This window comes from Eretmochelys imbricata, chromosome 2 (genome assembly GCF_965152235.1).
Source record: "Eretmochelys imbricata isolate rEreImb1 chromosome 2, rEreImb1.hap1, whole genome shotgun sequence".
Taxonomy (NCBI): Eukaryota; Metazoa; Chordata; order Testudines; family Cheloniidae; genus Eretmochelys; species Eretmochelys imbricata.
In genome coordinates this window covers 228,985,893-229,013,622 of record NC_135573.1, presented here as the reverse complement: position 1 = coordinate 229,013,622, position 27,730 = coordinate 228,985,893, and the positions used below count along the sequence as shown (strand labels likewise).

The 27,730-nt window shown below is 41.1% G+C and overlaps 1 protein-coding gene across 6 annotated transcripts in view; it reads left to right on the top strand.

Annotated features, from left to right (window-relative positions):
- TRDMT1 (tRNA aspartic acid methyltransferase 1) overlaps positions 1–25,980 on the top strand; it is a 45,718-nt gene extending 19,738 nt beyond the window's left edge. For 3 of the 6 annotated variants that reach the window (XM_077808172.1, XM_077808166.1, XM_077808171.1), the window contains exons 3-11: positions 938–1,014; positions 6,518–6,589; positions 11,140–11,205; positions 13,208–13,277; positions 14,195–14,278; positions 15,145–15,515; positions 19,277–19,334; positions 20,418–20,547; positions 22,394–25,980. In XM_077808172.1, coding sequence (XP_077664298.1) covers positions 977–1,014; positions 6,518–6,589; positions 11,140–11,205; positions 13,208–13,277; positions 14,195–14,278; positions 15,145–15,515; positions 19,277–19,334; positions 20,418–20,547; positions 22,394–22,494 — 990 coding nt within the window. In that variant the 5' untranslated portion in view covers positions 938–976 and the 3' untranslated portion in view covers positions 22,495–25,980. The remainder of the gene's footprint in view (positions 1–937; positions 1,015–6,517; positions 6,590–11,139; positions 11,206–13,207; positions 13,278–14,194; positions 14,279–15,144; positions 15,516–19,276; positions 19,335–20,417; positions 20,548–22,393) is intronic. The other 3 variants (XM_077808168.1, XM_077808167.1, XM_077808170.1) reach the window with 3 other exon arrangements.
- Positions 25,981–27,730: the final 1,750 nt, after the last annotated feature.

Below are 27,730 nucleotides of genomic sequence, written 5' to 3'. Positions count from 1 at the left end.
GCCCTGGTCCATGATTAGGGCTCCTAAGTGCTATGAGAAAAGGAGTACTTGTGGCACCTTAGAGACTAACAAATTTATTTGAGCATAAGCTTTCGTGAGCTTCACTTCATTGGATGCGTTCAGTGGACTGCATCCAATGAAGTGAGCTGTAGCTCACGAAAGCTTATGCTCAAATAAATTGGTTAGTCTCTAAGGTGCCACAAGTACTCCTTTTTCTTTTTGCGAATACAGACTAACCTGGATGCTACTCTGAAACCTGTCATTATGTAAGTACCTCTCCTAATGCTTTGTGGCCTACGTGGAAAAAACAGGTTCCCCAAGTTTTCGTGAAGATTCTCTGCAAAGCCTCTGGGCATTTGATTCCGCATAAGGAATTTGCTATCTTTCCAGAAAGACATAATATTTGAGAGGTTGTTATGGACAAGTGACTATTATTTGAGAGATTGTTATGGACAGGTGACTACAGAGAGGAAAATGCTTTTTCAAAATCTAATTCTGTTCTCCTGTTGAGTTTTTTGATGCTTTTTAAAATATTTTTTCTGACCAACAAATGGTTAAATACTTGAATAAAGGTGCTTTGTTTGTTTGGGGGAGAAAAATATAGCTAACATTTTTGATGTGACCACTGAAAGAAACGTGAGCTATCTCCTGCCGCTCTAAAAGCGTGATTGGCAAACCCAGGATCAAGAAAGTGCTCTGCCCTCACCAGTGCTGCTAGCGCACTGTCGAAGTAAATACAAATCTGCACTTTACGGTGTTTGCCAAGTATTGGAGAAGGACGCAGTTATTAGGCCAAAGAACCAGGTTAGAAAGGTTTTACTAGGGGATTGCTAACAGTGGAAGTAACCAGAAAGTTTGGTATCTAGAAAGCAGTAATTGACAGTAAAAGAAAAAACTCTCAATCCCAAAAGCATGTTTATGTTTCTTCCTTATTCAGGGCATAACACTGGCGGAGTTAAACAGATTATCTTTTGATATGATTTTGATGAGTCCTCCATGTCAGCCATTTACAAGGTGTGTATAACAAATATTCCAGTTCTGGAGAAAAATGCAGTAACTGTGAATGTTTATTAAGTTAAAAAAATTCTCAAGATCCATACACTTTGTGGTTCATATCTATCTATATTTTCCCATGTATCTTTTGCTATGCCTATTTCTGTGTGGGTACTGGACAGATCTTTACTGGATAAGAAGTAGCTCTGCTAGGATGTACATTTATTTGATTAATTCCAAGTAACAGTCAGGTTTCAATAGATGAATATAATTACTTTAACTCTGTAACAAATGACATGGTCAGGTTCTAATAATTTTACGCTTGTTGAGTAGTCCCTTACTACTACAGTAAAAATGGTGATGGGCTAGTCATACTTTCATACTTCAGTCAAAATTACTGAAGCTTGACGTACCACTTATTTTGCATCCTGTACGTGACCTGTGAAAGTGAAAGTTTGTGATTTTTTTTTTTTTTTGGCCTTTTAAGGTACCTCCCCTTGCTTGTTAATGGTTAGCATCTGATCTCTCTCAATCCAGAGTAACTCGAGACAGAATACTGGAATTACTCCAGGGTTACGCCAAGAGTACAATCTTCCCTTGTATATGCACTGACTTTGGACACATACTGTACTTTAAACTGTACTGGCTTATTCTGCAATAAATACTATGATTTGACAGAGAATAAGGGGATCAGAATCAGGGTCTAGATAGAGTTTATATAAAGTCACAAGGATTTTGAAACCTATTTGACACCTGTGTGGATACTGGAGATAATGTGTGAAAGGACATACAAACCTTTAGAGCATCTGGCACGTAAAAATATCTTACAATGCGGGCTACAACAGTGCCATGCAAACGTCGGTTCTCACTTTCAGGTGACATTGTAAACAAGAAGTGGGCAGCATTATTTCCTGCAAATGTAAACAAACTTGTTTGTTTGAGCGATTGGCTGAACAAGAAGTAGGACCGAATGGACCTGTAGGCTCTAAAGTTTTACTTTGTTTTGTTTTTGAATGCAGGTTTTTTTTTAATGTAATTCTACATTTGTAAGATCAGCTTTCATGATAGAGATTGCACTACACTATTTGTATGAGGAGAATTGAAAAATACAATTTATTTTGTTTTTTACAGAACAAATATTTGTAATAAAAATAACTATAAAGTGAGCACTTTGTATTCTGTGGTGTAATTGAAATCAATATATTTGAAAATGTAGAAAAACATCCCAAAATATTTAAATAACTGGTATTTTATTATTGTTTAACAGTGCAATTAATCGCAGTTAATTTTTTTAATCACGCGATTAATCACAGTTAATTTTTTAATCGCTTGACAGCCTTAATAATTACTTTAACTCGAACAGATCACATGGCCAGGTTCTAATAATCTCACTCTTGTTGAGTAGTCCCTCACTCCATGAACCGTCCCATTGATGTTGCTGGAACTACTCGTGAAGTAAGATGCCACTCAACATGATTAAGGGTATCAGAATCTGGCCCTCTGATCATCCCAATGACTTTAATTTCCAAAAAGATGATCTTTAAGAATGTGTTTTTGATTCAAAACAATGTGTGAAGTGGGTGGTGTTGTTTGTTTCCTCCCAAATCTACTGTTTTGATTATGACAGGTTTCAGAGTAACAGCCGTGTTAGTCTGTATTCGCAAAAAGAAAAGGAGTACTTGTGGCACCTTAGGGACTAACTCAGCAGGAGAGTGAATTTGTGTGTGGGGGGGTGGAGGGTGAGAAAACCTGGATTTGTGCTGGAAATGGCCCAACTTGATGGTCACTTTAGATAAGCTATTACCAGCAGGACAGTGGGGTGGGAGGAGGTATTGTTTCATATTCTCTGTGTGTATATAAAGTCTGCTGCAGTTTCCACGGTATGCATCCGATGAAGTGAGCTGTAGCTCACGAAAGCTCATGCTCAAATAAATTGGTTAGTCTCTAAGGTGCCACAAGTACTCCTTTTCTGTTTTGGTTATGTACTGATAAGACAATGCTATGTAAGATTAATTGGGAAACGAAAAATACCAAAATGCTTGCACCAAAATGATGTTGTTGTTGTTTTCCTTTTTAAATAAGCCAATAAAAATACAAGCTCTGGGCCTGGAACCACTTAGCCAAGTAAAAAGAACAGGAGTACTTGTGGCACCTTAGAAGACTAACAAATTTATTAGAGCATAAGCTTTCGTGGGCTACAGCCCACTTCATCGGATGCATAGAATGGAACATATAATAAGAGATAGGTTTCAGAGTAACAGCCGTGTTAGTCTGTATTCGCAAAAAGAAAAGGAGTACTTGTGGCACCTTAGAGACTAACCAATTTATTTGAGCATGAGCTTTCGTGAGCTACAGCTCACTTCATCGGATGCATACCGTGGAAACTGCAGCAGACTTTATATATACACAGAGAATATGAAACAATACCTCCTCCCACCCCACTGTCCTGCTGGTAATAGCTTATCTAAAGTGATCATCAGATTGGGCCATTTCCAGCACAAATCCAGGTTTTCTCACCCTCCACCCCCCCACACAAATTCACTCTCCTGCTGGTGATAGCCCATCCAAAGTGACAACTCTTTACACAATGTGCATGATAATCAAGTTGGGCCATTTCCTGCACAAATCCAGGTTCTCTCACCCCCTCACCCCCCTCCCAAAAACCACACACACAAACTCACTATCCTGCTGGTAATAGCTCATCCAAAGTGACCATTCTCCCTACAATGTGCATGATAATCAAGGTGGGCCATTTCCAGCACAAATCCAGGTTTTCTCACATCCCCCCCATCCCCATACACACACAAACTCACTCTCCTGCTGGTAATAGCTCATCCAAACTGACCACTCTCCAAGTTTAAATCCAAGTTAAACCAGAACATCTGGGGGGGGGGGGTAGGAAAAAACAAGAGGAAATAGGCTACCTTGCATAATAACTTAGCCACTCCCAGTCTCTATTTAAGCCTAAATTAATAGTGTCCAATTTGCAAATGAATTCCAATTCAGCAGTTTCTCGCTGGAGTCTGGATTTGAAGTTTTTTTGTTTTAAGATAGCGACCTTCATGTCTGTGATTGCGTGACCGGAGAGATTGAAGTGTTCTCCGACTGGTTTATGAATGTTATAATTCTTGACATCTGATTTGTGTCCATTTATTCTTTTACGTAGACACTGTCCAGTTTGACCAATGTACATGGCAGAGGGGCATTGCTGGCACATGATGGCATATATCACATTGGTGGATGTGCAGGTGAACGAGCCTCTGATAGTGTGGCTGATGTTATTAGGCCCTTACAACTACAATACCCACCTGCAGAAGTAAAGAAACAGATTGATAGAGCCAGAAGAGTTCCCAGAAGTTACCTACTACAGGACAGGCCTAACAAAGAAAATAACAGAACGCCACTCGCCGTCACCTTCAGCCCCCAACTAAAACCCCTCCAACGCATTATTAAGGATCTACAACCTATCCTAAAGGATGACCCAACACTCTCACAAATCTTGGGAGACAGGCCAGTCCTTGCCTACAGACAGCCCCGCAACCTGAAGCAAATACTCACCAACAACCACATACCACACAACAGAACCACTAACCCAGGAACTTATCCTTGCAACAAAGCCCGTTGCCAACTGTGCCCACATATCTATTCAGGGGACACCATCACAGGGCCTAATAACATCAGCAACACTATCAGAGGCTCGTTCACCTGCACATCCACCAATGTGATATATGCCATCATGTGCCAGCAATGCCCCTCTGCCATGTACATTGGTCAAACTGGACAGTGTCTACGTAAAAGAATAAATGGACACAAATCAGATGTCAAGAATTATAACATTCATAAACCAGTCGGAGAACACTTCAATCTCTCTGGTCACGCAATCACAGACATGAAGGTCGCTATCTTAAAACAAAAAAACTTCAAATCCAGACTCCAGCGAGAAACTGCTGAATTGGAATTCATTTGCAAATTGGATACTATTAATTTAGGCTTAAATAGAGACTGGGAATGGCTAAGTCATTATGCAAGGTAGCCTATTTCCTCTTGTTTTTTCCTACCCCCCCCCCCCAGATGTTCTGGTTTAACTTGGATTTAAACTTGGAGAGTGGTCAGTTTGGATGAGCTATTACCAGCAGGAGAGTGAGTTTGTGTGTGTATGGGGATGGGGGGGATGTGAGAAAACCTGGATTTGTGCTGGAAATGGCCCACCTTGATTATCATGCACATTGTAGGGAGAATGGTCACTTTGGATGAGCTATTGCCAGCAGGATAGTGAGTTTGTGTGTGTGGTTTTTGGGAGGGGGGTGAGGGGGTGAGAGAACCTGGATTTGTGCAGGAAATGGCCCAACTTGATTATCATGCACATTGTGTAAAGAGTTGTCACTTTGGATGGGCTATCACCAGCAGGAGAGTGAATTTGTGTGGGGGGGTGGAGGGTGAGAAAACCTGGATTTGTGCTGGAAATGGCCCAACCTGATGATCACTTTAGATAAGCTATTACCAGCAGGACAGTGGGGTGGGAGGAGGTATTGTTTCATATTCTCTGTGTATATATAAAGTCTGCTGCAGTTTCCACGGTATGCATCCGATGAAGTGAGCTGTAGCTCACGAAAGCTCATGCTCAAATAAATTGGTTAGTCTCTAAGGTGCCACAAGTACTCCTTTTCTTTTTGATAATAAGAGATAGATTATATATATTTTTCACACACATACAGATAAGTTAGAAGTTACCATACAAACTGTGAGAGGCTAATTAGTTAAGATGAGCTATTAGCAGGAGAAAAAAACTTTTGTAGTGATAATCAAGAAGGCCCATTTAGACAGTTGACAAGAAGGTGTGAGGATACTTAACTTAAGGAAATAGATTCAATATGTGTAATGACCCAGCCACTCCCAGTCTCTATTCAAACCCAAGTTAATTGTGTCTAGTTTGCATATTAATTCAAGCTCAGCAGTTTCTCCTTGGAGTCTGTTTTTGAAGCTTTTCTGTTGCAAAATTGCCAAGTAATCCCATTTAAGTCTATGGATTTACTCATATAAATACAATTATGTTCGTGGGACTGGATCCTGGAAGCTGCTGAGTACTCTGAGCCCAATCCAGCAGAGCACTTCAGCCTGTGATTAACATTAAGCATGTGAGTAGTCCCGTGAGTTCAGCAGAGCTTCTCATGTGCTTAAAGTTAAGCACGTTTAAGTGCTTTGATGGATTGGGCCAGAGAGCTTAGCACTTTACAGGGTCCAGACCAAGGTTAGATATTTACAGGATTGGGTCCTATGTGATTCTTAATCCCTAACCTCTTTGTGACTGAGTCTGGGAGTAAATATTCATTCCTTAGAGCGCTGAAAAAGGTCCTGATCCTTCAAGTATATCCATGTGTGCAGACACTGGTGCCTGTGCAGAATCCCTTGTGTAAGCAGGACCTAAGTGAAGAGTTGTAAATGTTTTGTTTTAAAAGCAAATACCTAAGATGACAAGCTGATAATTGTGTTCTATACATGGTTTTTTTTCTTTGTCCTCCCTTAGAATTGGCCTGCAAGGTGATGTATCTGATCCAAGGACAAACAGTTTTCTTTACATCCTTGATATTCTCCCAAGGTATAAACTGATCTTCTAGCTCAGCCATTTAAACTTTTGAAGTTACTAGGCATGTATAATATTGCTACCAAGGGAAGCCATCCATATTGATTTTAAAGGATGATAGTATAATTGCACTGTGCTCATCCACTTGTTTTCATAGAATCTTTTGTTGCTTGTAAATTCTAGTTTCTTGCTAACACTAATAACAATTTACAGCTTATTGTTTTGATTTCCATGTTTGGTTTTCATGACTTTCACAAGTCCATTAAAAAACTCTGGACGCACCATAAAGAGTAGAGGCAGAATATTCTTTTGAATTCAATGGCAAAATTGACTTTACTTAGGAGCAGGGTTGGGTCCTGTAGTCCTTGTTGGTGGGTGTTGTATAAATATCAAGACCAGTACATCTGAAATCTCCAGGTGAAAAAGATTTCTGGTTCCACCTTTTGAACTGATTATGGTTTAAACCAGAGCTGGACAAACTACGGCCCGCAGGCCACATCCGGCCCGCAGGACCCTCCTGCCCCGCCCCTGAGGTCCTGGACCAGGAGACTAGCCCCCGGTGCCTCCCCCATTGTTCCCCCTCCCACACAGCTGGATTGGGCACCAGGTGGCATCAATGTGAGCATTTGGGTTTTGCCCCTGTGAGGGATCAGCTAACCATCAGTCATTCCTCGGAGATCCTACTTATATTGGAAGTTGGGATCAGGCTGCCAGCTTCCTGCTTTTCAATCCTTTCCCGCAGAGGGGATAGCTCAGTGGTTTGAGCACTGGCCTGCTAAACCCAGGGTTGTGAGTTCAATCCTTGAGGGGGCCATTTAGGGATCTGGGGCAAAAATTGGGGATTGGTCCTGCTTTGAGCAGGGGGTTGGACTAGATGACCTCCTGAGGTCCCTTCCAACCCTGATATTCTATGATCTATGATCTGGCCACCTTCTGCTTTTCTTCAAATTTTTGCTACACGAAGTGGGAATTGGGCCATCAGCAACCTTTCCTCTAAAATATCTTGTTGTCTTTGGAAGATCTTTTCTTCTTCTTTCTTCCTGAGATATTGATGGCAAGGGGAAGGAGGTGGTCCCAAGGATCCTGACTCCAGCCAAACTATCTCTGCAGGTTTTCTGCACATGTAACTGGGTGCATGACAGCAGTAGTGTCAGTTGTTTTATTTTTGTTTTCTCACATGGTGACATTGTGTCACTTTGCCTAGGGCTGAGATTCATGTGTCCTGTCATGCATATGGAATGCTGCATTGGCTTCTGATGGAATCTAGCACAACGTGCTATGGTCAGTTTAAACTTTTATGGTCTCCATAATTTTATTTTCCGAGCACCTCACAATCTTTCGTGTATTTCTCCTCATAACACCCTTGTGAGGCAGTGCAGTGCTATTGTCCCCGTTTTACAGATGCGGAACTCAGTCACGGCGGCTATGTGACTTGCCCAAGGTCATACAGGAAGTCAGTGACAGCAGGAAATAGAACCTAGGTTGTCCAAGGCCTAGGCTAGAACCTTAGTCATTGGATCATCCTTCTTCTCTATAAGAAGGATGGTAGAAGATGTATTTTCATCGTTCTGGGTAACAAGCAACAAGCGTAGGCTCCCCGCCCTCACCTCTTCCCTTTCAGTGAAGGCATAAATCTAGCATGAAACTCACACCCACTGGATATCTGAGCACTTTGGTTCACTAGCTATTTGAATTATAGTGGGAGGATCAGCACCAAGATACTAAATGTTCTTGGAGCCCACGAACGGAACGTTAATGTAATTCTCAAATAAATTGATGGTCTTCTGAGTCTCATCTTCACAAGTCTCGTGTGCTATGTATGCTAAAAATAGATTTATTACTGTTGTATTACAGTAGAAATTAAAGGCCCCACATGAGAGTGGGGTAAGTACTGTAGAGACATAGTAAGAGAGTTCCTGCCCCAAAGAGCTTATGATCAAAATAGCTAAGACAGACAAATGACAAGTAAAAGGAAGTTTGATTATTTTCCCCATTTTATGAATAAGGAACTGAAGAACTGGAAGATTAAGTGACTTGCCCAAAGTCACGAAGGAAATGAATGGCTGAGCCAGGATGATTTAGTTGGGGATTGGTCCTGCTTTGAGCAGGGGGTTGGACTAGATAATCTCCTGAGATCTCTTCCAACCCTGATATTCTATGATTCTATGATTCTGACCCACATCTTGCCCAGTCCTGTGCCTTAATTGCAATTAATTGCATCCTTCCTCCATGTTGAATTTGTTGTAAAAAATAGGTCTATCAGTTAATTGTTTATTAGATTGCTACTAAGCTCATCCATAGATCACAACACATTTCAGAAAGGAATGTCAGTACCATTGTCTCTATTTTACAGCTGAGGAAACTGAAAGGGGGCAGCTCTTCTTTGGAGACAATTTTTTGCTTTCAAAGTGGAAATGGCGCATTCTGATTGCTGCGTGGTTAGACTGAGAAGATAGAAACTTTCTTTTTCTCAGCTAAAAGACATAAGACTGTGGTACATGTGACCCTTATCATGACAGGGCAAAGGAGTCGGGCTTGGCTGGGAGAATTTATCTCTGTGTCCCAAAAGATGCTGCTAATCTCTCTTGGGCAGAGTGTCAAAAGGAAGCTGGAATGGCTGCGGAGAGATCACAAAAAGGCTGGGGTAGCCATGGCTGCAGAGTCCTCCAGCTCCAGGGGAGCGTGTTTTGCTGAGATAGTGTGCATGTGGTTTTTGGAAATGACCTCTTTGCCAGAGACCAGACATGAAAAATTCTAGCCCAAATGGGAAAACGTTCAGTAAAGTTTGGAGTGTGTAAACTGTAGGAGTTCCTGTTTTGTATCCGTAATTGTAATATCCTGCACAAATTTCATGCACAGTATTATAAAGTAATTGCAACTTCCTTTCCTGTTTTTTACCTTTTTTCCAATCTTTTATAGAGGAATACTGGTGAAGTGGGGCTGTCGGGGACGCTGGGGGTGGTTAACGTATGAAGGCATGGAAAGGGAGAACTTGGAGATATTCTGTATCTGAGGAGGCCCAGGAGTCTTCAGCCGGTGGAGGTGGAGTCTGGACACAGAGGGCATGTCTCCACTGTAATAAAAGACCCATAGCAAGTTAGCCCAAGTTAGCTGGCTCAGGCTGAGGGGCTATAAAATTGCAGTGTAGATGTTCTGGCTCCTTTTACATTCATGAAGGGTGGAGACGCTGGGAGATAGTTTCTCAGCTGAAGCAACTTTAGACAAGGGTTTTAGCCTGTTTAAAGTTTAGACTCTAAGAAAGGGGTTATACTTTTTGTTTTATATGTAACCATTTCTGTTTCCATTATCCTGACTCTGTATCTCTTAAATCTTTATCTTTGATGAAAAACTTATGAGTATTTTTACTATAACTGTATCTCAGTGCTGGGGTGTTACAAAAGACCTGATCCTGAGTTATACCAGTCAAGCTGGTGCATTCTGTTCCCTTGGGGTTCACAAACCTGATCATTTCTATGAGTGGCCAGTGATGGGCTGAATACTACAGGGGGATGCTTTCAGAAGGGCTTGTGGGCTGGGGTGTACCTTTTGTTAACCTGCAAGGCAAAGTAAGGCCTGGGAGGAGGTTGCTTAGGTAGCCATCAGACTGGTGGTTTCAGGGAGCTGACATGCAGTTAAGCATCAGCAAGTTGCTCTCTTGCTGAGGCAGGAGGGTAACAAGGTGACTCGAGTCCTGGGCACCTGAAGAAGGTGTCACACCTCCTTTATCATTATTGTATTTGCTATCAGAGTTTAGGAGTATATCATGATGCAGTTGTTTTGTGTGTTGGGGCTCCGTTTTTAACCTTCCCAATCATGTTTGAAATGTTTGAAACTGGCGGAAGCTCTGTGGAGCTCATATGTGTGACTCATGAATCAGCCAAAGAAGAATGCTCCAGAACAAAATGAGGAGCTCCCTCCTCCAGAGACTAAGCCTACTGCCTATGCAATGAGCTTGGTTCCAGACTCTGAGCTCCTGCCTAGCACTGATGCCACAGGTCTTCAGACTAGCCCCATATTTAAAGTAAATTTCCACAAAAGCTAATTAGACACAACAGAAAATGTCTGAACGCGAAACGCTCTGAAAACAGTGTCTGCTAAAACGAAACACTGGGTCTAATCCTGCTTTCACTAAAATTAACGCGATTTCTGACACTCACTTGGGTGGGAGCAGGATCAGGCCCATTTTGTTACAAGTTTTCCACACACTGGATGAGAGGGTTTTTTTTTTTTTCTTCTCATCATGTATCATCCAGACCACTAACTTATAGCCTTATGAATGAGAATGATGCTTTGATAAATGAATAAAGGTCAGTGTTTTCAATGGTAGGCACCTAAATCCTTATCTAGCACCTAAGCAAATGTGGCCTGATTTTCAGAAGCGCCGAGGCTCTGCAATTCTTATTAACTTCATTGTGAATTACATGTGCTCAGCATCTCTGAAAATCAGACCATTTTTAGCCTAAATTTGGCAACTTTCACCTAAATCTTTCTTATTACTAAACAAATCTGTGCTGTTGATGTAATATGGTTTACATCTTACTAAACTACATTGACTTTTCTTTTAGGCTCCAGAGGCTGCCAAAATATATACTTTTAGAAAATGTGAAAGGATTTGAAACGTCTTCTGCCAGGTCTGGTATGATCATTTTTAATTAGGAACAGTACTAGGTAAAGGGGAGGGGCAGGTAATTTTATTTTTTTGGAAGTTAGATTAAAAGAGGAGTGGAGTGAAATAGTGCATTTATCAGTTTCAGGTTAAAAATACTATTTTAATTTTACAATTAAATTTTTAGGGCATGGGGGACTTTATTGAAAAGTTATTGATTTCTCCAAACTGATAACATAATTTAAAATATTTTGCTAGCTGGTAGAAGCTGATGTGCATCTTCATTGCCTGTTTTGTCATCTTGCTTCATTCAGGAGAGATCTATATTTTCAAAGAACAATATTATCGAACAACACAGGGCGTGGGTGTAGCTCTCACAGCTTTTACTGTGGTTCCTTTCTAGTGGTCATAGTAGAGGGGCAAGGGTTAGCTGAAAACCTTGTATTCGTACCCTGCTTGACTGACTGCTGGCACTGAGAATTTGGTGTGACCTCATCAGCAAACTGCACAGGCAAATAGTAGGCTTCTAACCTGGAAAAGTTTTGGAAATCGTAATTCGACTTACATTTTGAAATTTAGGCTACGGCTACACTACAGCTTAAGTCAACATAAGTTATGTCACTCGGGGTGTGAATTAGGCACCCCCTGAGCAACATAGTTTATGCCAATTTAAGTGCTGGTGTGGACAGCACTATGTCAGCGGGAGAGGTTCTCCTGCCGACATAGCTACCACCACTCGTGGGGGCTGCAGTAATTAAGCCAATGGGAGAGCTCTCTTCTGTCAGCATAGAGTGACTACACAGAGAGCTCTCCCATGGGCTTAATTACTACACAGAGAGCTGACAGCAGTGCAGCTGCACCGCTGTAAGCTTTCTAGTATAGCCATAGCCTTAGTAATTGGGAGGTAGAGACTGGGGCTTAACCCAAAAATGGAAAACTAAATCCTATCCACTGCTGTGCCAGGTGGGGAGAGGCTGTAGGGATCCTCTTTTGCCTAATCTCTCCTCCCCCCATGCAAACAATAGGTCAGGATCTTTCCATAGATAAAAGCAGTAGGAGAGAGAGGAAGCTGCCTTATATGCCAGCCTGCACATCACCACATGCCTTCATGAACACTGTTTGCCAATTGCCAGCTCCCTGTTGGCTTCTAGGCGCCCTTCTGCTTGCAAGAGCTGTAAACTGGCCCGTGCGTGTCCCTGGTCTACCTTGTGGGATCCTGTCCTATAAATGAAATGATCTGTATGTCAGAAAACACACCAGAGAACATTCCTCTTTTTCCATGTGGTCCCTGCCAGGCCAGGATTTAGCTCATAGTCCTTACTTTCAATGTGGATCCAGCCTGCTGTTAGGCTGCAGAGTATAGTATACCTTATATCAGACACTATCCTTAGTAAGCAACCTTCCATTTTAATAGTCTCCTCCAAATATATGAAGTAGACTTTTATTAGAAATCCCCTGTGCTAAGCAACCAATTGTTGTGAATCCCTTACTTCAAACAGTCTTTCCTTTATTGTACTGGTGTAGTACTTAAATAAACAAGCTCAGACGTAAACATAGGGAGATACTGAGGTGTCAACTCAAGAATCGTTAAGTAGGAGTTTTAATATCCTACTTCTGATCCAGTGCTTGTAAATAATTTTGCAAACCTCATCTAATGAGACTGTCTCCTACTGTTTGGACAACACGTTGTAAGTACTTTTGAGAGACCGGATACTTTCTTCGGAGGATGTTTGCTACAAAGTAGTTGTGGTGTTTCCATGAAAGTCTTTTGTAATTGCTCCTTGCTTGGCTAGTGCAATGCTATACTTTGCGTTCTTTCCTGGAACGTAAATGTATGACCATATTGGATGTCTACAAAGCTGTGTTTGAGTATTCTAGTGTGTCTGCTGACTGTCCTAGTGACTACAGTATTGCATTTAATGGATCTTTATTTAAGAAAAGAAAAGATGTGAACAGAGAGTATATTGCATTCTGTGTCTAATTGCATATGAGCAGTAATTGGTTTTATTTATTTTTTTCATTATCAGAGACAAACTTGTAGAAACACTAAAGAAGTGTGGATTTAAATACCAAGAATTTCTCTTGTCTCCAACATACGTGAGTAGTAAGATTATTATAACTCATCCAACTGTACCAAAGAATAAATGGGATATTTGGAAAGAATTTCACATGCTGGAAGAAAGGGTGATGTCCAATTTTGTGGACATTTCTTTGGACTGGTGGTGCCATCTGACTTAGCTTTGGGTTAGGTTAGGATATTTACGTATTTGTTCTGCTTATTACTGCGTGAACATCCAATGGGTACTGTTTAAATCAGTAATTAAATTAGTTTTGCTTGTCCAAGACAGGATCAGGCCATTACTGTGTTACATGTAAATCTCTGTATCTTTGCGATCCAGGGTCATCCTTCATTGTGACATGTCTTATCTAATTTTCTTGTTCATGTGATTGAACATCTCCTCTTGCTTCTTCATTGTGACAGGTAATGGGCACTATGTTTGCCCTAAAAATTGTAGTTAAAGACATTTCAGTTTTTCTCTGACTTCCCACCTTACATACAAAGTTTAACTTTTCTATTGATTTGCAGACAACAGTCAGAAACCTGAGAAAAATCAAGTATTTCTCTTGCTTGAGAAAGATTAGGTAGGGAAGGTGTGATCAGAGGCACAATAAATCTCTGGGAAGTGAGGGCACGCACCATACTGCAAATGGATGGAAAGATCTGAGTTGTACAGTGTATGAAAATTGCCTGTATTGCAGATCCTTAACTACAAACTAATGATGTAGAGATTTCTTCATGGGCACATTTTAAGACACAATTTTAGGCCAGTTGAAAATTGCATTAGTCTAGGGTAATGTTGGTTAAAGTTAACAGCTTTGAAATGGTAAACATTTTAAGTGCTAAATATTATATTAATACAAAAAGTGGTAACTTGCTCCTTTGGTGACGGTGCAGATTGCTTTGATTCTTTGTACCATGTGGACTGATTGTTTTTATGGGGTTTTGCTTACAGCTTGGCATTCCCAATTCCAGGCTGCGATATTTTCTGATTGCAAAGCTTCAGTCAGAGTTACTTACCTTTCAAGCTCCTGGTCAGGTGAGATTCATTGCTATTCCTTGACTACTCTTTGTTTCAAGGAGACTGAGGGCTAGATCTTCATCTGTGCAAAGCTTATGCTCAGGTGCGGAGTGTGTGCACAAGTAAAATGGCTGTAAGCCACCTTTCCTTTTTTCCTGATTCTGGCCTCGCTGGGGACTGAAATGGCTCCCACTGGCTTAGATAGCTTAAAGTAGTTCCTAGGAACAATTTTGCTGACTCAGAAGAGACCAAGGTGCTGGGCACTCTGGAACCTTTTCTTGGAAGGGTGCAGGATGCAGCAATGTCCTCTAGGACCCTTAGAGATAGAAAATGGGGACCACCCTGTGCCCCTTGAAGATCTCCATAGAGGAGGGAGTGGCCTACAAAGCCTCAAGTTCCCAGAAAAGAGTGAAGAAGATGCCCAGACGACGTAGAAAGGTAATGGTGAATTCCAAGCCTATTGAGATGGACATAGGCATGTGTGGGAGGGGGTGTGAAACTCACCAGAGGTTCACAAACATTTCAGCAAATCTGATCTGAGTCTCAGGTTACTAGCCAAGCCTCTAACCAAGCAACTTTCACCTGGTCCTAGCTTTCTTTATGATAGTTTTGCACAATCCTTTCTTCCCCTGTTTCATGGGAGTGAAACGTCAAGATCCATATTCCTTAAACTGGCTGCGTACATCTACAAAGCATGTACAAGTTAGCGCTTCATAATGCCAGAATCCTTTCAAAATCTTAATAGACACAGAATCAAGTCTTATTTTATACTGGACAGCTCTGTATGACTTCCCAGACATTGCTACATGGACTTCTCTCAGCAGTTACCTATTACAGTACTAAGTACAGTATTTTAATCATTTGCCTATTTTGTTCCATGCTAGATATTGGAAAATTTCCCAGATCAGGAGCCAAAAGCTTCAGTGAAGCACAGAGTTGCTGCAGGCTTGGAAAAAGAGAGCTCCTTCACGTCACCTGAAGAGGAGCACATTGAGCCAAACTCTGGTTCTGATGCTGGCAGCGGACAGTGTTCGCAGAAGGAAGCGTTCGTTTTTAAACTTGAAACAGCGAAAGAAATGGAAAGAAAGCGGAACCAGGACAGTGATCTCTCTATTCAAATGCTAAAAGACTTCCTTGAAGAGGATGGAGAAGAAATGAGTCAGTACTTCTTGCCACCAAAGGCCTTACTGCGCTATGCTTTCCTGTTAGACATTGTGACACCCAGCTGCAGGAGATCCACTTGCTTCACAAAAGGGTAAGTGTCCAGGAGAGTCCTCTGGGGGACCTTATCCAGACATGTTAAATGCAAACATTTCTTTGCAGTCATCTGAAAAAACAAAAGCAGTGTTCCATCAAAAAGCAAGACATTACTGTAACACATTTCTCGTTATTGCATGCTTCCTGATTCAATAGAATATGAGCATGAGAATCGCTCTGGCAGAACATCGTGTGCCCTACACACAAAAGCACTCACAAAGACCATGCCATTTGTTTGGTGACCTTCCGAGAAGCTTAATTACCCCTGGCGGAAACATTGTTCCAGTAGGTTGGTGGAAAGCTAATGCACTAATTAATTTCTTTATATTACTTACACATAATGCTTTGTAACTTCAGTAACAGCTCCTTTCCTCATTAAAACTGTCGCTAATGTATATTTAATTGATGTTGTAAACGGTGGGGCGAAATCCTCAGCTGTAGCTCCACTGAAGGCAATGGAGTTATGTCCATTCACATCACGTAAGGATCTGGCCATACAGTCCTTATTTACAACGATTAGTTTCATTTTTAATGAAGAAATGCACAAATGACAGCTCATTCAGTTTAATATCTGTTGCTCACTGGTCTAGTAGCTTCCTAATTTGTACTCTGCATTTCTAAGACACAATCAGTGCTGAGTGTTCTCAATTCCCATTGACATTAGAGCTAGTTGGGAATTATTTGATGAAAAGTTTTTTGTTTTGTTTTTTGGTCAGAAAACACTTGATTCATTGAAACCAAAACTTTTCACAGGAAACGGGTCAGTTTTTAAGTAATTTAGTGACTCAGATATTTTTAAGTTTTGAAATTGTCAACAATATTTTGACTTCTAAAGTAAACATGTCTGGTTCTCTAGTTCAACACAATGTTTCCATAAGCTAATTTATAGAGCAAAAACATTTTACAAATAAAAAATGGTCAATCAATTTCAAAATATTTCATTTTATCCAAACAAAATGTTTCAGTTCACCCAAACCACTTTTTCCCCCCAGACTTTCAGTTTGTGAACATTTTTTAAGATTGACTCTTTTTTGTTCAGGGCAGGAAACTTTTTTGAAACCTTGACAATTTTTACAGGATGGGAAGATCATTTTTCTTCCAGCCCTGACTGACATCAGCACCAATACAAGTTGAGGGGAATACCCAGACTGGGCCCATAACTAGCACACTTAGTTAAAAACCCTGGGCCAAACTGATTCCTGGTGTAACTCCAGACATTTCACTGCAGTAGCAAGGATGAATTTGGCTCATTATGTTTTGGTTTTAAAATATACTTTTATGTTACAAAATGGCCCAAAATAGGAAAAATGTCTGGCTCACTGAAGTGCTTTAATGTAGTTGTGGGACAGCTGGTTTTGGGAATAACTACAGCACTCGATCACCCCTCGCTGTTGAACTGGATTGAGGATGGGGGAAGAACATGTTTATCTTGTTGACTGAGTGTACAAGTACAAAGCATTTCACAGCACTGTAGGCTGTGGTGCAGGCAATGAGAGGGAGGTATGGGACATTTTGAATGACAGAGCAAGTTAAACCCTCTTTCAGAGACTGCTCTGGTGGATCCCTTTATAAATCCATGTAGCCTTGACAAGGATATGCTATTGCCAAAGGAATCAATCACCTGAAAACTCATGTAAAGCAAGTTACTGAGAGCTCTATATAATGTAGAGAAAACTGATTTTTTTATTAGAGTCACAAGGGAATACACTATACCCAGACAGAGACTAGGTTGCCTGAGTCAGACTAAGACATTTTAAGTAGTTTACGTACATAAAGAGAAGAACAACAAAATAATAAAACTTCAGTAAAGTAAAAAGGTAGAACATGGCTTTCTAATCCAGCGTCTGTTTTCCATATAAGTACTGAAAAGTAACCAACTGCCCAAGTACTAATGTTCTTTTTTTCTTATGCCAAAATTTCCCAAATTTCCTTAAGTACTCAGTCTAGGTTAGGGTTGTTGAGTTATCTCTAGTCAGCAACAATAAAAAGAAATATGAACAGCTAATAAGAAAAGATGTAATTCTTCCCAAATTTATAAAAACTATTATTCAGTTGTAAAGAGCCGGCGACCTTTCAGAGTATTCGCTTAGAATTATATTACATTATCTCTCTACAGAAACCAAAATATTGTAATTTTTGGGCAGTTCCACCATACATAGTATATATCATGCTACCATGTTTTCCACAGTTCCTTCAGCGTAAATCATTTAGAATCATTTAGCATCTTTTTTATAATAATATGGATGTATGAAAAAGATCACCTGCCAGAATAAGGCAGATTTGAAGTACCAGTTTAGGAACTACTTGCAATTATTTTAGTTGTTTTGCCGCCAAAGTTTTTTATTATTATTATTTATAAATGCAGGTACTTTGTGTATATATAATACATTAGAATTCCTCTCATATGGGTTACCTTGTGAAAACAAATATTTGTTAAAAATGTATGTTTAAAAAATTAATCAATTGAAGACCATGTATTTAGAAGATGGTTTTAATTGCTTACATTATAATCCATAACTGTGTTTGGGGCCCTGATCCAGCACAGCATTTACATACAAGCTTAATTTTAATCACATGAGTAGTCCTGTTGACTTCAGTTGGGCCACTGAAGTTCTTTCCTGAATCAGTGCAGGAGTGCTCAGCTTCATGCAGGATTGAGCTCTAACCAGACTATTGCACCTGTGGGGGGCAGGGAAGGACTTTTCCCACCGCTTTTTCCCTTTGTGAGGTATGTAAAGCCCAAAACAAAAGGCAGCCACCATAGTTTATCAGTGCATCTGGAAGGGGTGAGTTAAGCTCCCAAGAAGCTGTGCAGAGGACTCCATAAAAGCGGTCTAGACAATGGTGAGGAGCAGTGTGGCGAGTAGCATAAGGTGAGGGCATGGCTAGTGGTTGTGTGGAATAAGTGCATCCAGAGGCGTGATGCAGATGGCTGGCTGTTCCTTAGATGTTCACTGTGCAAAGCCCATTTATTTTGCTTTCTAAATCCCTGTCTATTCAGGACTTCCTTGCACAATAGTTATCATGCAAGCAGTGTATATCTCTGACAGTCTGGCAACCCTATAATTATATTTAAATGATAGTCTGTGAGAGACTGTTGAGTAAACATGTATTTACAGTATAAACCACAAACCCTCCAAAAGAGCCAAAATATAGCTTATAATGTCAACTTTTACTATTATATGCTGGATATTTTTTGACTGCTGTAAACAAGAAAGCAAGTAAAAATATGTTCAGCTAATGCCAAAATCTGACTGAATTTCTCTGCTCTTCATGAGTGAAAATTAAAATTTTAGGCTCTCGCTAATGGTCCTCTCCTCCTTTTGAGTACAAAGAACCAAATTTTCAAAAGTGGCCATTTTCATTTTGCATGCAAATCTAAATAGATGCTAAATTGGAGAAGTTCCCGAGTTGTGTACCCAAAAGCCCATTTGCACTTACAAATGCATAATTTGTGTATGAAACTTAGGTGGCCATTTCTGAAGATATTATGCCTGAAATCCTTGACTGATTGCTCTATAGATTGTTACCAGGGATAAATCTCCTGAGCACTGATGGGAGAATAATCCCCAAAGATTATTTTCAGAGGCTGGTTTTGTAGTCCCAGGGTTAGTTGTGTTAATAAGAAGGCCTTTGTGTAACCTTTCCAGAAGACTATTTGTTAGTGCCAGCAAATTAACCTCCATGCTTTTCTTCACTCATCAATATTGTAAAGCCTAATAGAACTTTTCATGTATGATTTTTTTTGTTGTTTTTAAGGTATGGTCACTATGTAGAAGGAACGGGCTCAGTGCTGCAGACAGCAGAGGATGTGCAGGTACAGGATGTATTGTAAATCATATCAGAATGATTTATTATTTTTTTGTCTTACTACTTTGGCTTAACTATTCTGGATTTATTATAACCAAAAATGTCTTCAGGACTAAATCTTACAGCACAGACCAACTATCTCTCCGGATCTTCCAGTATTTCCAATTAATTTACTCTGAGTACCCAGATGGAGTATATTAAAGTCATGGTTCTGTGGGAAGATTGTGGGTATGCGACTGTTTTATCATGCCTATTGCTATGTGTAATATTCACAATGAAACCTGAAAACCTTGATATGGGCTGGGTCTGTGGATAATTTACAGTACAACAGATTTTTGCCTGTAGGGCCATTTGTGGGCCAGTTTTTGCACACACATGACCCTATTTTACAGCAAAAATGTCAAACAATTAAAACTCAATTTTTTTAAATTTCAAAAGTATTCTATTTTGCATTGAAACACACAACATTTTGAAATTGTCCACTTTTAATGTGAAATTCATTAAAAAGTGATATTTTAGCACAGGAAAAGTAAAACAATGAAATGGCAGGCTTTTTTTGATGAAACATCACAGAAATTTGTTTACTGTTTTACAGACCCCATCATTCATATATGGAAAGACTTCACTTTTTAATCCTTGGCCAGAATTTAAATAGCATTTTTGGGTGTACAAGGAATGCAGTGTTGGAACATAGAGGAATATCAAAGCTGTCAGGTTTAACAAAGTATACATAGCATAATTTTAGTACAGGATGTTAGTTCCTGCTTATTGAGTCATCTTTCTTCTCCAGTGTTCGACAGCAGTTTATTATCCTATGGTTGCATATTTGAATATTTGTATAGCCTCAGACTTCAGAAAAAATGATTACTCATTCTTGACAGCGTGACGGTTTTTCTTGTAAATTGTAATTGTTGAGACATTGTTGAGTGCAAAAGTATAGCACAAACTATACTTTTAAACTGAATGCACAGCTGTACTGTTGTCTTCAGCAATGCAATCACCTTAAATATTTCATAAAGATACGTTATGCTGTAATTTTATGTAGTCGTTGTCCATCATCCATATCTGTTGTTTTGTACTTTCCCCACAGCTAGAATCAGTGTTTAAATCCATTGAGATGCTATCAGAAGAAGAGAAGCTTATGAAATTGTCAACACTAAAACTAAGATATTTTACTCCTAGAGAAATAGAAAATCTCCATGGATTCCCTCCAGAATTTGGTATGTGCCTCTGAATTTCCCCTGTTGCTCATCTAGTTTTCAGAACTACATCCAGAATTGCCAAGCTGGCATTTTGAAGAAGAATGCTTCACTTTTTGTGTGTGTTAGTTACTACAATATGACTTTATTTTAATGATGGATTATTATTATTTGGACTATTTCTCTAAACTTCTATCAGTTTTTCCCAGTTTATAAGATCAAACCTATGTGTTGTATAGCCAAATAGGCTTGTGAATGTAAAATGGGAAAAACAATGCGTTTTGGAATGAAAAATTGCTGTATCATGAAAAGGCAGTGATGAGAGGCACTCGTTTGACTTAGTTTTTGTTTCTTCTAATTTAGGGGTTTGGTTTTGTTGTTTCCAACAAGTGAGATGCAGAAAGCTGTCCATTATCGTAATTCATGTTCTCCTTTGACTTTAAAAATAGATTTACTGGTGCTTCTAGCATTCAGCTGTTGGCAAAAGTAATTACAATGTGGAACCATAAAAGACTAACTGTTTTATTGCGGTCAATATTATAGGTCCCATAAGGTTAACACAGCAACGTTATCAAAACTGCCCCCTTCTTTCTGGCACCTGTGACTTGCTTTCAGGAGGATGACCTCATGCTTTTCTCTTTCCTGTTCTTTCCTGTTGTTGATACAGAATGAGAGAGAGAGAGAGAGAGAGAGAGAGAGAGAGGTAGGAGAATGACCCAAAACAAGCCAATGCTTGGGGCATAATTCTCATCTACGATGTTACAGCTTTGCCAGTGCATTGTAAAGGGGCCATGGTGTAATGAAAATCAGGCCCTTAATGTTTTGTGGGAAAACAAACTGAAAGCAAGTAGAGTCTGCATTCTCTGCCAGCGGGTGTCACCAGCAGAGCAGCATCCTTAAAAAGCAAATGTGACCTAAATTATGTGAGACAAGGTCCAAAATTGTGCAGTGAGCCCCCCACAAACTGTATTAGGCACTAACTCTCTCTTTGGTGATGTTGGCTAGACTTAGGCCAAGGAAGTACAAAGTCTGAGATAATTCATACAGGCAGGTGAGGGAGCAGGGTCTGAGAAAACGTGTCCAGCGTGGTCTGTTCAGCCCAAGAGCCATTACTGTTCTAGCTGGCTTATAGGGGTGTGTGTGTGTGGGTGTGTATATATATATATGTGTGTGTTTATATATACTTTTTAAACCTGTGTAAATCCTGAGCCTAACACAGTGGATTGCTTGGGGAATGTGGATGGGGATCCCGGGGAGGAATTCAGGCACAAATGAGCCTTTGGAGGAGAGTGGCTGCCCAAGTCTAGGTGCTAGGGAGCTGGGCAGAATGGCTGGAGCTGGCAGGAGATGCTTTTTACTACAGTAGTTTGCATTCAGGGGCTTAATAGCTGGCAGAGAAAGCTGGAACAACGTCTCCCAGCCATCTCCTGGGCATCCCTCCCTTGGTTCAGCCTCTCCCCAGCGAGGAAACTTGCTGAATCAGCACATTCTGGCTGCTATGACCACATCCCCCTTCCAGCCAAAATTGCCATCTTTGGGGGCTCTACTGCTAGACTGCTAGCCCTCCTGCCCCCACATCTGTGCTATGCCAGTGAAGCTGAATTAGCATAGATTGCAGGGAAAGCTGTGCTTCATGGCCGTTAGTAAAATCTTAACAATGTGTGTGTTGCTCTCCGTCGGCTTGATCCAAAATCCAGTGAGCTCAGTGGGAGTTATTCCAGTGGGGTGTGGCTCAGATACAGTGTGGGGGACACGTGTATTGCAGCTCTCAGTAACTGCATCAGGAAATGTTTGTGCAAGTTCCAATAGATTGGAAGATCAGGAACAGACCAGACTAACTTTGTATTGTACATTGTTTTTGTTTTAGGCTTTCCTGACAAGATAACAATGAAGCAACGCTACCGTCTCCTGGGAAACAGTCTCAATGTACATGTAGTGGCTAAACTGATCTCACTTCTGACTGGATGATTCTGAACCCAAACTTGATGAGTGTTCTCTGATATAGGTCCTGCTAACTCAGCATATACTTTCCTTCTTTGAGAAACTTAGTAAAGGTTGTAGCAGTTTCACAAAAATCATCACTGACATTTAAATGTCCATGCAAAGTATCTATCTGGAATAGATTTATTCTGCTGAACAACTGGTATATCTTGAATACCTTTTGTTTATGGAGGATCTGAACTGTTGGAGCAAACAGTTACACTGTTAAAATGGAAGTTGCCAATACTTGTACTATTTAATTTTTATTTCTAGCTTGTAAAATACGAACTGCAGCATTTGCCAATGAAAACAGGTAAAACTGTCACTTCAACTTAAAACAAGTTTGTCTAGAAGCTGTCGTTTAGAATAAAAAATATGTGACAGGCAGTTATTTTAATAAAGTTCAGGTAATGTGTTCTACGTGTTGAATCTCTTTAGCTGTAAATATTATTTTGTTTTATTCTTAAAAGAAAAAGCTATTGTGAATATCTTCTGACAATTTATTGTAATTTTGTTAGGTTTTTACAACAAATGTAACTTTTGTAAAACTGATAAGTTCAGTATTTATATATAATAGTTTTAAAAAAAACAAGATGCCAAATCTAACATAAGTATCCATCTAATCTTTCTAGGTACTTATGTCCCCAGCTCACAATCATGGCTGAGCCTGGTGTGACTTGTTTAATGGTAACCTAAGAAAAATTACAACCCTGACACTGACCTCACTGATCATGTGCTACCTTTTCTCCCTGCTGTCTCTACCACACCTTGGCCTGAGCCCCCTGCAACATATCCTCAGTCCAGAAACAGCTTGGAAAACTCCGTGGCGGCGTGGCCCATGCAGTTGGGCCCCATAAGCGGTTGGGCAAGGTAGTTTAGCTGCATACAGTCCTCCGTCTTGACCCCCTCCCCTGCAGATGCATCCACCCCCGTGCCAACTGCATGGAAAAAGGGTAAAGAAGGGAAAGCGAGTGGGGGCAGGGGACATGCCGTTGCAGGTGGGGAGTTTCTGTCGTTAGGTTGATTTCACTGTTTGCACTTGTTCATGCACTTTTTGTTTTGGAAAGGTTCTGTCGTGACTGGTGCTTTGGTGTGGTAATGGCAGCAGGCCTGCCTGGCAATGAGTGAATGTTGTATTGTTTTAATACAAGCTATAAATAAAGCTTTTTATGTCATCAGGAAAGTTTATTGCTATCACTGCATCTCATCTTACAATCAGTATTTAAAATAATAAAGGTAAACACATGATCAAGACCAATTAGGTATTAGTAAGCAAACTCTATTCCTCTGTACACTTAGGTACAGCAATCCACACTTCATCACTTCCATACTGTTAATCTTCCCCCTCTCCCCTATTTCGTAAGTTACCATGCAGTGTACTTGGTGAATATGACAATCAAGCCCCCTTTGTGATCAGGCATTCATACTGCACTTGCCCTGAAAGGGTTAATGCAGTCTGAGAAGGAGGCTAATTAACCCGACAGATCACAGCTGAGGGGAATCAGGTGGTTAAGTAACCCACTGACTGAGGGAGGGAGCCCAGCTGAGGAGCAACAAGCAAAAACAGGAAATTAGCAGCAGAGGGGGCCGCTGGGAAACAGTACATTCAACAACTATTTTCCACCTGCTGAGTGTGTAATTAAACCTTTTACCAGGGCCTCTGACATCAGGGAATGGTTTCATAAGCCAAGACAAAAGGGAGTGTGCAGGGTCCCCTGAATAGTGTTGACAGTAATTCCATTTGTGACATTGTTATTTGGTGGGAATAGTCTCCCAGCCTGTCCATTAATGTAGACTCCCAATCAGTGAAAATCCCTACCATCATGAACTCTCCCCGTGCAGTCCACGTCAACATTCATAAACTCACCTCTGGTCTATGAGGGCCTGCATAATAATGGAATAGTACCCTTTGCAGTTTAGGTACTTATGTGCTCTTTGAGGAGGACAAACTATAGGGACATCAGTCCCATCAGTGGCCGCGGCGCAGTTAGGAAACCCCATTCTCCAGTAGTTAACTCTTTTATGTCTGCCCCCTTGGGGTAAACATCTGCCTCAGAAATCTCTGCAACCACTTTATCCACAGTTGACTTTCCTACAGCAAACTGGTGGCACTGGACCTGTAGCAGTCTAGGGTAGCCAACTTCCAGACAGCTATAGCAACCCCCTTCTGGACCAGCAAAGGTGGCCTCATGCGTGTGTCTTTATGCTGGAGGGTCAGGGCAAGCTGCTCATAAAGCTCCAGAGATGTAGCTTTCTTCATGCTTAAGTTCTGGACCCACTGCTGGTCATCCCTGGTCTGCATGGCCATATGATCCCACCAGTCTGTGCTTGCGACCCTGCACCAGAAGCACCAGTCTATGTAGGGAGCATCCGCAGCTATACTGGAGTAATGATTTCATCAGCCAGCGTGAGTCAGCATGCCTGGGTGGTGGTGGTGGTGGTGGTGGTAATCCTCTTGTTCCATCATAAGCTCTGTCAGGTGTGTGTGGTGGGCCAGAAAAGGCTGCTGAAATGTCCAGCAACACCCCATGGAAGCTCTGCCCGTTTCCTGACAAAGGAGTGAAAGTGCAAGCAAGAGAAATCCTTGAAAAAGCCTGCCTTCACCATGTTGCTCGGCTGGCTGTTCAAACTTCCTGTCATGTGCAGTGTGACGTTATTGACAGGAACTGTGACCGTATAGATCATTGTGGCAACAAGGGTCCTACGGTTGCACCAGGTCTTGTACAGAGGAGGCCAAGTGGGGTGTCTATGGAAAGGTTGTAGTTTGCTGGTTATGATTATGCTGTCTGTATGTGTGTATCATTTTTGTATTTGAAGTTATGAATATTGGCTATGTACTTGTTTGATTCTAAATAGCCTCAGTAAAGCATTTGGTCAGCTTCTTGAGAAAGGACTATACTTGTAAGTGCCCAATCAAGAAACACTTAATTGACAATGGACTTTGGGATACGCCAATCCACATCTGAGCTTTCCTGGGAACATTCAAACTAACATGTAAACAATGGCATCAGCCTGCAAAAAGCTGAATCATCCATCGACACGGGACTTGCTCAGGTGGCTACAGACTCCATCTTGTTGTTGTGATTTTGCACCGGAGAACAAAGGGGTTTCCGCCCACAAGAGAGAGAATATAAGAGGCCCTGGAAACCCCTCCATTTGGTCTTCAGGTGGCTCAGAAGATAGCCTCTCCACCCCAAAGAGATGCCTGAAAGAAACTGGAACAAAGGACAGTAACTATGGGGGTGTGAGTGATCGCTGGACCCAGACTAGGAACGTGTCTAGCCAGTCAAAGAAGCTTATTGGAACATTTTTGAGGGTGAGATTTACCTGCATTTAGTCTCCTACTGTATTAGGCTTAGACTTGCGTATTTTTGTTTTATTTTGCTTGGTAATTTACTTTGTTCTGTCTGTTATTACTTGAGAGCACTTAAATCCTACTTTTTATACTTAATAAAATCACTTTTTGCTTATTAATTGACCCAGAGTAGGCAAGTAATTCCTGGGGGAGCAAACAGCTGTGTGTATCTCTCTATCAGTGTTATAGAGGGTGGACAATTTATGAGTTTACCCTGTATAAGCCTTATACCGAGGAAAATGGATGTATTTGGGGTTTGGATCCCTTTGGGAACTGGGTATCTGGGTGCTGGAGACAGGAGCACTTCTCAAGCTGTTTTCAGTTAAGTCTGCAGCTTTTGGGGGACGTAATTCAGACCTGGGTCTGTGTTTGCAGCAGGCTAGTGTGTCTGGCACAACCAGGCAAGGAACTGAAGTCCGAAGCTGCCAGGGAAAACAGGCTCAGAGGTCGTCTCAGCACATCAGGTGGCAGTCCCAAGGGGGTTTCTGTGACCCAACCCATCACAGGGAGTAAAGTTTTTTCACGGTGCACCACAATCAAAGGGCTACAGCGGCCACATTTCAGGTGGGGGCTAGGGTGTCCGAGATATGTTTGGTTTGGCTCGGGTCTGCGTGCTGTTGTGATGTGGATGACAGAGCCACAGGTTTGAGTCTGGGTTAGAAAATTCTTAATGTAGGGTTAACCATCAGTGCCCCAGGTTCTCCAACATGGGTCAGCTGCCTCGAGTCTCACTAACCCTGGGCTTACGTTGCAGTGTAGACATACTGTCTGAGGGCAGGGGCAGGACATTCTTGTGAAAAGCCCTGGCTGCTGAACTCTCCTCTTAGGTGAGGATGAAACCTAGATCCATTTCTTTACTTGGTCTGTTGCACTAATTGAGTAGCATAGGAGTTGCCAAACTTACTGGACCTCCGAGCCACATACAACAATCTTCAGAAGTTCAAGAGCTGGGGAACACCTGCCAGGAGCCGGAGGTTGGAGGGCTTCAGCCCTGCTTCTGCTGAAGCCCCAAGATCCCCATCCCCACTGGGCAGAAGCCCCAAGACCCCACTTCCCACTGGGCAGAAGTCTCTATCACACCACCAAGGCAGAGATCCTGAGCTGCCTCCCAGTCTGGTAGGTGGAGAATGGGAGGGACATGGGGGGCTCCGTATGCCACACTTTAATGGTAACAGAGCCACAGTTTGGACACCCCTTGAGTAGCAGAAGAACCCTTCGATGTTCTCCTGGATAATCTACTATAGGGCAAGGAGTTTAAGTCCTATTTTGAGCAGAATTTATTTTGACCCATAGTTTTATTATCAGCCCTACAAACTGTGTTGATGGGGTGCGTTAGAAATGTATTTGTCAACAGGATCAGTAACTGCCCTGTAATCGTACAGTGAAGACAAAGTTAATCAGCAATAGGTTTTTACTGCTAGTGGACTCAAAGTAAAGGGAATCTTTGTTCCTCTTTCGAGCGATCTATATGAGTACAAGCAAATATAGATGTATTTTTAATTTATTTTTTTAAATGGCGTAATTTAATAATACAAAGTGGAATGTGTTATGGTAAGCTGCCAAAGTGGCCATTCATGCTGCAAAGTTTGGGCACTGCGAGACTGATATTTAGGAATAAATGGTGCTATCTTATCTATGAGAGTTATAGGTGTGGATCAAATGGAGAATGTATAACTCAAAAGCAGCATGGCATTAAAGTCAAATTTGAGTAAGCAGTTCAGAAAGAATTTCTGTTATTTAAGATTTTTAAAAAATTGTTGTAATGTCTAAGATAAACTGTGCATACACAGCAGCTATTCATATGTTTGTACGCATAATGAAACTCTATTTTAAGTTGTCTTAATGCACTCAAAATTGTTACATGCCCAC